General features: G+C 32.7%; 1 protein-coding gene across 1 annotated transcript; it reads right to left on the minus strand.

Annotated features, from left to right (window-relative positions):
• Nucleotides 1-4,775: 4,775 nt before the first annotated feature.
• Nucleotides 4,776-7,068, minus strand: LOC139526985 (ankyrin-3-like). The gene has a single exon (XM_071322187.1). It carries the CDS (start codon nucleotides 7,028-7,030, stop codon nucleotides 4,793-4,795), a length of 2,238 nt encoding a protein of 745 aa, XP_071178288.1. The 5' UTR covers nucleotides 7,031-7,068; the 3' UTR covers nucleotides 4,776-4,792.
• Nucleotides 7,069-10,709: the final 3,641 nt, after the last annotated feature.

Genomic DNA, 10,709 nt, shown 5'->3' on the forward strand with positions numbered 1-10,709 from the left:
CATATGAACTACATAAACAGACGACAACATGCATTGTAACTTTTAAAGCCAATTAAGTAAAAAAAATAATCTGAAAGAACGTGCGATATCATATTAGGAAAATTGATGGTCAAACCATAACAAAAAATCAAGTAAAGAATTTTAAGTATTCAACCTTTATAGCTTGCTGTTCGGTGTGAGCCAAGACTCCGTGTTGAAGGCCATTTTTATTTATATTCAAATCACAAAGGTTATTCCTGATTAGTATTTTTAATTATTTTATTTAGGCGTTTAGAACCTTTGGTGACCTCACAGTTTAAATTTCTATAATAAGTAAGTCGTGAGCAGTGGGTATTACTGACGTACGTTCACCTAATTTTTCCCAGTCAATGAATGGCCATAGCTACACTGTTATGAATTTCATTCTATATAGATCAGATGTCTTTAAAAATCCTACTTCCAGTAAAATCCAACATGGCGGACATTGTACTAAAATAAAAAAATATTTTTTAGGGAGGGTGAATGAAATGTGTTTTGACGTAATACTACTATCATTAAATTGTGCAGGAACTTTTTGTTGATGCTTCTAAGGTATAAAATGTTTAAGACATATGTTTTAAAACCCCTTACTTTCGGTAATATTCAAAATGGCGGACATAAAAGTTTCATTTTTTTGTTTTGATATTCAACTTCTTTTCAAAATGTAAAGAGAGTGGTTTTTTTTTAGTGGTGGTCATTAAATTTTTGGCTTTAAATTATCCTCTAAACCACTAATCATATTCTGAAGTTGATATTTAAGTACAAAGTTAACACTTCCGGTAAAAAAACCAATATGGCGTCAATGTCAAAGATGAGTCCTCAATCCATATCTTCGATGTGGAGTTTTGGATAGATTGATTAAAACAAAATAAAATCACTTAAGTACTAAAACATTTTAAAAATTACCACTATTTGGCAAAAAAAACATGTTAATTCCTAGTCACCACCACATGCACACGACGCAGAGCAATGGCGACTTGATTTTCCATATTAAAAACAACCGTGGCAACTTTTATTACATTCACAATGTGCAAGCTTCTGACAAAATGATGAGGCCTCAAACAGAGTTTTTTTTTTAAAGTGATCCTCTTTGTCCCTTCGTCGTCCATTAGCGCCTGGACTGGGTAGCATAAGAGCCAATTTCAAGCTCGTTCCCTAAACACGTGTCTTAGTGTATTGAACGTTTTGCATGCTGGAAAAGACTGGACTAAGTTGAGGGAGTAGCCTCAATTAGTCTTCCCTTTTGTGTTAATAGTTATTGAATTCTTTGTTAACCATGCTTTCCCCATCTGATAAGTTTGTGCAATCTTACAGTTAACACCGATGAGTTAGGCGTATCAATTATCATTCTTTATGTTAAAGTCACATCTTCAAATGCCATCAATGTCTCCCACGCAGTTTTTTTCTCCCTTTTCAAACAAACAGAGAATCGTATCACAACCGGTAAATACATGGATCATAATATGTGTGTGTGATCACTTATTGCTAGTGCATTTAAAAGGTCATTCATAGATATTTATCCAAAGCTTTTCCCCCTCCTAAACACAATCCATAATTCGTCAACCCCTATGTCATGGAATAGCGAAACAGTATGACAGCATCATTAGTTACGACTGTTCGAATAAGGACTCGTTTAGGTTCGTGATTCAATGCATCAGACAAATACACCATGATTCTATTGTCAGCCTTTTAATGTGAATATGGTGCTTAACTTGAAATGCATTACGTGGTGGTTAACATAAAATATCCTGAACATGTGTTGCTACAACTACCATATGCATCCAAAAATTCATCCACTCTTGTAACAGTTTCATGGTGTTTTTTTTAAGGTAAGGGCATAATAACCTATCAGCATTCTCGTTATGAAACACATTGAAATTGTAGCAGCAGTGGATGTAGTATCGGATGCGTACATACATAACATAGACAATACCGGTAGTTTGAAGGCTGCTTCAAGAAACAAGAGCTACATTTAGGGGAAAGGGAATACATAGACGAATCAAGGAACTGTAACAACAGTGGATGTAGTCTCGGATGCGTACATAGACAATACCGGTAGTTTGAAGGCTGCTACAAGAAACAAGAGCAACATCACGGGGAAGTGAATACATAGACGAATCCAGAGTCAAAACAAATCTCTCAAAATTAGCAAAGTTTTCTGAGAGATAACGACATTAAGAAAGAACATTTTAGATTGCTCAATAGATTTTGAGGAAAAGGTAGTTGTAGCAACAAATGCTCAGGGTGTTCTGTGTTATTCGCCACATGATGGTGTTTCAAGTTAAGCCCCATGTTAACATGACACGGCTTATACTATAATCAAGATACATGTGTCTGAAGCAGTGATACACAGACTTAACTGAGTCATGACTCGTACAATCGATACTGGCTGTTTCGTTATTCCGTGAAATAGTGGCATACGAACTTTGGCTTGCATTTGGAAATGGGAAAAGCTTTATATATATATATAAATATATCCATGGCCTTTCAAGTGCACGTTTACTTGAAAGGGAACTTCGTTGTTGACATGGATGGCTTTTGAAGATGTGACTTTATGATTTAGAATGATGATGGATCAGCCAACATCACCAGATATGGATTTGAAAATGTCATTGATAAAACGATATATGGTTTTGTAGTAAGATCAAACAAACTTATCAGATGGGGTTTACGAAGCAAGAAAACATGTTTTTGGGAAATGAAAGACTTATTGATTCTATTTGCACGACTTGGTCGAGTTTTTTTCAGCATGTAAAACGTGCAATATACCATGACCGGTGTGGATGAGTAAAAAGCGTGGAATTTTTTCCTAAGCTAACTAGTCCACACGCTTATAAGGCTATTTACACAACTCTGTCTAGTTTATTTCATTATGTAAAATGTGCAATATACCGTGCCGAGTGTGGATGAGTAACAAGCTTTGAATTGGTTTCTATGCTTACTAGTCCAGACGCTTATGAATGGCGATGGGGAAAATATGACCCCTTGCAATCCTCTTGGACAATTCTTTGTGAGACTTCTTCACCTTGTCACAATACCACGGTCTTTGTAAATGAGGAAAATCAGCTCTCCGATTGTGAATAAACATGTATTTGCGGCCATAAATCAGTGATTTTAAAGATGTTTTAGTACTTAAGTGATTCCATTTTACTCTAACAATCTATCCAAAACTTTACATCGAAGATATTGACTGAGGACTTCTCTTTGAAATTTACGCCATTTTGGTTTTATTTACAGGAAGTATTAACTTTGTATTTAAACATTAACTAAATAATAGAACAGTGGTTAAGAGGATAACTTAAACATGCACAACTTGATCTATAATTTGTCATGGTTAATAGGCAATATAAAAAAATTCAAATAAATATCTTCTAAGCATGAAGAAATAACTGTGGAGAAATGTGTATTTGCCTAAGACCATTACTCTGCCCAAATTACTAGAACGGAACAAAACTTAAAATCAATCTGTAAAGGTCATGATAAAACTTTATACCAGTAATCGAATCAATATCTTCAAGAACAATTAAAAAAGTATTGAATTTTTGTTGTAGGGGACGAATGAACCATGCAGTAGAGGTAAGGCTCTAAAGAAACACGAATGCCAGATACAATGTTTATTTTACAATCATTTTATATATAATTCGTCTACATCGTAAGCCTAACAAGCATGACAAAAAAGATACATATGTGTCTGTATACCAGTGAAAACATTAAGTCAGATAGGTGGGCAAATAATAATATATTTTTTTTTAGTTTTTGACTGTTGTTTACAGTGACATCTATTTTACTTGAAAAGTGCTTGTTAAAAAATCAAAAACAAATCCCTAGATGAGTTAGGGTAGAAGACACAAATATTATTTAATTTGGCCATAACTATAAAACCAAGTCAAGTGAATTTTGTCTGATGGAATTTACAAGATACAATTATTCTATATACAGAAGATGACAAATATAAAAAAAAATAACTTCTACCAATTTTAAGGTCATTTTATAAATTCCTGTTAACAAAACTAAGGATTTTCTTATCCCAGGCATAGATTACCTTAGCCGTATTTAGCACAACTTTTTGGACTTTTTGATCCTCAATGCCATTCAGCTTTTTACATGTTTGGCTTTATAAATATTTTGATATGAACGTCACTGATGAGTCTTGTGTAGACGAAACGCGCGTCTGGCGTACTTAATTATAATCCTGGTACCTTTGATAACTATTAACTGAAAAATAAAAACCTACACAAATGCATAGTAGTGTGTACTCAAAAAGAACTCTTATAAGCAAGACAGTAAAAAAAGTAATAACACATTTGTATACATTATCCAGTTACTTCTATCTTTTGAAATTTAAATCTTAATACAGAAAAGCTCACGCAGTGACTTTTTTAAAAGATAAAAAGAACTAATGAAAATTACATAAAGAAAAATGAAAATTGACTACAAAATGACTTACACCTATAGCTAGTTTAATGAGCTTTTAGACATAATTGTTATAATTTCAAAATTCATAACAAAACAACTTTGTATTATTACATACGTTTTTATCATTGCGAAACAAAAGTAATTTGATAGTTAACTTGCAAGTAGTAATGTTACTGGTCCATTTGTTGAATACGTCTTACAATTATAGCACTGTTCAGTACAATAATCATATTGTATATTTATTCTGTCTTTGTAATAAACAAAAAAAATGTTTCTTTTCTACTTATTATATCTAAGAATAACTATCATAAGTAAAATATATTTATTTTTATCTTGTCCACCTAACTTCTACTCCATATTATTTTTTATTTTGTAAAAAATTAGCAATATTGGTATGAATTTTACCTCTAACAATATCTAGTGGTATTTTCCATATAAGGTTATAATCTGTTTTATGCTTTAATAACATTTCAAAAATCTGTGTATGGCCTTTATAACAAGCTATTGATACAGGAGATTCTCCTGTTCTTTTACATTTATTAATGTCTGCCTTATTGTTTATTAATATCTGTACCACTTCAGTGTGTCCTTCCTGACAAGCAATAAACAGAGGTGATGATCCAGTATCTCTACACTTATTAATGTCAGCCTTATTGTTTATTAACATCTCTACTAGTTCAGTATGGCCTTGACGACACGCAATATAAAGAGGTGATACTTCATCATTATCACACTTATTAATGTCAGCCTTATTGTTCATCAATATCTGCACTACTTCACTATGCCCTTTCTGACATCCAATGTACAGCGGTGATGCTCCATTATATCTACACTTATTAACGTCAGCCTTATTGTTTATTAATATCTGTACTAATTCAGTATGTCCTTTCTGACATGCAATGAACAGAGGTGATGAGCCAGTGAGTTTACACCTATTAATGTCAGCTCTATTGTTAATTAACATCTGTACTACTTCAGTATGTCCTTCCTGACAAGCAACAAACAGAGGTGATGATCCAGTAGCTCTACACTTATTTATGTCAGCCTTATTGTTTATTAACATCTGCACTACTTCAATATATCCCTTCTGACATGCAATGAACAGAGGTGATGATCCAGTAACTTTAAATTTGTTAATGTCAGCCTTATTGTTTATTAACATCTGAATTACCTCAGTATGTCCTTGATGACAAGCAACTAACAGAGGTGATACTCCAGTATCTCTACACTTGTTAATGTCAGCTTGGTTGTTAATTAACATTTGTACTACTGCATTATGACCTTCCTGACAAGCAAAAAATAGAGGTGATATTCCGTCATCCCGGCAATGGTTTACATTACTGCTACAATGGTATAAGCACCATGTAACTAGATCAATATCTCCTTTATAACAACACTGTATAAGTGGAGTGCTATTGTTTTTACCGTCATATAGACAAGCTAATTGTTTTTGTTGTATTATTTGTAAACCATTTACATGTAGAAGGATTCTTTTTCTAAAGATGTTATCGTCCATATTGATGTTACAGAAGACATCTACAACCTTTCCTTTTAACCAGTCATCTATCAATCTATTTATATACATTTTCTGATATCGTTTTGGTACAGTTATTAAAAATTCATTCCTATTAGGTTTTTTCTCAAATGCAAATCTTTCACAAATAAAACGACTTGAAGCATTATCAATTAAACAACATATCATAACACTGCCAAAGTAAGAGGCAAGAAAGTCAAACAGCTTGTCATGAATAGTTCTGTACACTTCACCATCTTTTCTGATAAAGGTATGAATTAGTGAATCCAGCTCATCACGTAAAACCAACTGTGATGTTCCTTCAACCACTTTACACGCTTCATATGTGTTCTTTATAACTGTTTTAACACCTTTATCTACAACTTCAGTAAACAATTCTTCTTTTAAACAATTGTTAAACATGACACATAGAGCAAGTGCACAGTATTTAACATGTGCTCCCTCTGTTTGTAATTTATCTATCTCTTCTTTGTAAACTGTAAATGGATTCTTAAAGAAATCTACTAGTCTAAGTTTTGTGTTTCTGCTATATAGTTTGCATAAAAGAGGAAAACAGTCAAATAAGTCATAAAATTCTTTGATTTTAGAGGCGTTTGTTTTCAAGTAAAGTTCAGCAATATGTTGTTTTTCTGTTTTTGATAAACGTAGATCTTCAGACAAAAGATTACATTCACAGGATTGATAAAAAGATAAAGATTTCATTTTTTCATCTTTATAAACCTGCAGTCTACAAGACATAATTAATTTAACTGGTTTCTTTTCTACTAATGTTTTGATTTGTTCCATCAGATTTTTCCAGCTTTCAAACTTCAAAGGATTTACTGTATATGTTCCACAAAAGTCATCAACAACAAACATGATTTTCTTACTTGGATTGTACCACTTGATAATTTTTTCAGGGTTTGTTATCGGTAAAGTAACATAGCCTTCTTCTTGCATTTGTAGGGCAACATGGCGCACCACTGAAGATTTTCCTGTCCCAGAACTTCCAGTAACAACAACACAACTGTTTTGTTTGATACACTTGAATACACTCTTTGTTCCATTCGTTTCTATAAACATTTTGTCATTTTCTTTCCAAGTTTGTAATACTTCTTGGATTTGACCTAAAAAGAGAAGATTTTTATGTTTAATAGTTCTCTTTTGTTTATATTTATTTGAGACTGAATACTGTAAATTTGCAAGACTGATGGGTCTCTTTTCGTCTTGAGTTTACATGATGAATAATATTCCTCATTATCATGAATGTAAATGATTCACATGGATAAACACATGATATTACTACACATGATGGCAAATAACAGAAGGAAGTTTGAAGGATATCTGTGAATGGCTCTCAGAGGAGTTGCCATAAAGTGTCTTATCACAATATTCCAATCTATAGTCATAGTCCAATATCTGCTGGAAACATTGTCATATTAGGTTTATATGGTCATCTATTTATCATGGTAAACAATCCTTCTAAGTATGAGAGTTTTTGATAAAATGTTTTCAGAGGAGTTCACAAGGTGTGATTGTCACAATAAAGCAATAATTGTCAAAGTCCTACAACTCCAATAAAAAAAGGTGGATCACAATTTCGGTAAGATTTGTATAACTCTACATGACGTCATACTATTCTACCGGTTATGAGAGCAAGATGAGTTGGGTGCAGAATCTTTCATTGCTACAATTCTTAACATAATTGTAAAAATCCCATGTAAATTTTGTCAAATCAAACTGACAATATATATCATAATCAAGAGAATTTGGTGACAATTAATTATACTATGTATGATGACAAAATGTGTCTTGACAGCCCAGTAGTCAGCACTTCGGTGATGACATGAATATCAATTATATGGTCATTTTAATTAATTTCCTGTTGACAATGCTTTAAATTTTTCGAAAAACTAAGAATTTTCTAATCCCAAGAATAGAATACCTTCGCCCTGTTTGGCACAACGATTTGCGAATTTTGGGTCATCAATGCTCTTCAACTTTGTACTTGTTTATCTTTTAAACTATTTTGATCTGAGCGTCACTGGTGAGTCTTATGTAGACGAAACGCGCGTCTGGCGTATTAAATTATAAACCTGGTACCTTTGATAACTATTGGTATTATTGTGTTTCTAATGGACAGTAACAATAACCATGCATATCCCCATGTCGCGGAACGCGGAGGGAACAATGCAATTTCAAAGTTTTACTCACTGCAAATTGCCAGGCCAGAAAGAACATACCAGAAAGCAATACGCATTGAAAAACACAACAATTCCTATGGGCTTAAATTTAAAAGTAGAATATTATGGTATACAATGACGTTGAATGACAGTTGGTCATTGTAGAACTCTTTTTAAATGAAAGATAAACTGCATAGAATAACTGAAGTGCTCCGTGAGGCACAGCTTGAAACGACCACAGAGGTCTAACCCTGGACACTGCATTTAGCATAACTCAGCTCTTAATTTCGAATGTGATCAAAAGTTGACACAAAATAATTGTGGTTAAAATATCTGAAAAAAAATTAAACTGGAGATTTTAACTTTTATAGTCTAATGTCAAAAATATAAATACACGGTTAGATTCAGAATACCCTATTACACGTTGTAATTTTGTCTCATTTATTAATGAACACTATAAGCTTAGTTTTTAAAATGCTCCATATATGAATTTAGCGTATGATGTAATGAATGGGAAATGTAAGTTTTATTAAATTATTTAGTATTTTTTGGGGGTGTTTTTATGTTAATAAAGATGGGTACAGATGAATGTGTATGGTAGTTGAGGTTATGATCGAAGTGTTTAAATATAGTGTGACTTTGGGTGATGGAAATGGGGAGGGAACACATTTTGTTCTTTACACTATTAAACTGTTAGCATTTAGAAAATAATATTGATAATAAGGCTGATGGAACAAGAGGAATGGGAATTTATTATAGAAATAAAATTATATTCAAGTTCAAAGGATAATAGAATCATAACAACAATACCTGAGGAATGTTTACATTAGCAAATGTGGATAATAATATAGGATAAAATTTGGAATTGAAAAGACAATGATTGTAGTTCGACGTTGTCGTTATTTCAGTTAAGTTTCTGAGTTTATGGTTAGAATTGTTAATAAAAGTGAAATGAAAAAGTAACATTAATGTGGTTAATGTGGATTATCATTTAATCGTGATTCAAGTTATTTCCCTTTGAACTAAAATGTCGATATGCAGGAAATAGGTTTCGGATTCAACATATTGAAATTAATCAGAGTTTGATTTTGCACCCTGATTTGAACACTTTTGAAAACACAGCCCATAATCAAAATATATATACACAGAAAGGATAAGCATAACAATGAAACCCTTTGATTTCAATTTTATTTTAACCCCATTGAAATACTAGTACGCAATCTAAACAGAGTTCTAACAATTACTTGTTTTACCCCTACCTGGGCCCTTATTCCTAAGCGAATATGCCAATTGCCCCTTAATTCAATCCAACCTTTCTTTTGTGGTATGGAACCTTCTGATACAATTTCGTACAAATCAAGACAGGTATACCTAAGTTATTGTCCGGTAACCAGAAATATGTTTACCCTTAGCCCCTGTTTGACCAAATATTTTTTAACAGTTAGGGTCAAAGTTCTCAAAATCAACCCCAACCTTTTTTTTATAGTATGAACACTTTTTATAGTATTGTGGTACAATTTCATGGAAATCCATAGTCGTATATTCAATTTATTTTATCATGAAACCAAATATTTTCGTAAAACGTGAACAAGGCCATACCATTATACGGCCTCAAATGTTTCTGGCAGTACAAACAGAAGGCTATCTTTTTCCTGTTTCTCAGATACATAGTTCCTATTTTTGAACATTTTGTTTCGTGGAACTAGTACGTTTCTATAATAAAGATGTTATATGTTTACAGCACGCGACAAGTAACATTTGACCATAAATTGCTTTTACTAAATTCTAAACTTCAGACAAAAGAGCCATGACAGTTTCAAGTTGAATATTCTTACATAATAAGGAATTGGCATGAAAGTATTTGTGTGACTCCGTCAATACAGGTAAACAGGAAAAGCTTGTCAGATTGGCAATTTCACCTTACAGACCACAGGTTATATTCAATTTTCATTGTTCGTTTGTACCATTTGTATGAATCAGTTAAAATGTGTTTTATGGTTTCTCGATGGTAAATTGATAAATAAAGGCAACAGTAGTATACCGCTGTTCGAAAGTCATAAATCGATTGACAGAAAACAAATTCGGGTTACAAACTAAAACCGAGGGAAACACATCAACTATAAGATTAAAAAAAAACCGAAACAATAGAAACAGTAAGCGAACAACAATGTAACACACAGAGATAACAAGAAACAAATGCTATTTTCCTTACTTGGTACAGGACGTTTCAAGACGAAATGGTGGTTGAACCTGGTTTAGTGGCTAGCCAAAACTCACGCTTTTGTGGCAATGTTAAATATAACACTAAAATGACAACATTACATGACAGGACTACAGTACAAATAAATGCAAGAACATCAAGAATAGTGAAATACAAAAATAAACAATTATGCTTATAGATATCAAAGGTACCAGACTTATAATTTAATAGCCAGAGGCGATTTTCTTCTTCATAAGACTCATTAGTAACGCTCAAATAAAAAAAGTCAGAAAGCCAAACACGCATCAAGTTTAAAAGCATTGATGACTCAAAATTCCAAAAAGCCCAATACGGCTAAGGTTATCTTTGCCTGGGAAAA

The sequence above is a fragment of the Mytilus edulis genome, chromosome 6 (assembly GCF_963676685.1).
Source record: "Mytilus edulis chromosome 6, xbMytEdul2.2, whole genome shotgun sequence".
NCBI lineage: Eukaryota > Metazoa > Mollusca > Bivalvia > Mytilida > Mytilidae > Mytilus > Mytilus edulis.

Bases quoted from the DNA above. Each gene is read 5' to 3' on its own strand.
- LOC139526985 (XM_071322187.1), bottom strand. From the start codon at position 7,030: ATGTTTATAGAAACGAATGGAACAAAGAGTGTATTCAAGTGTATCAAA.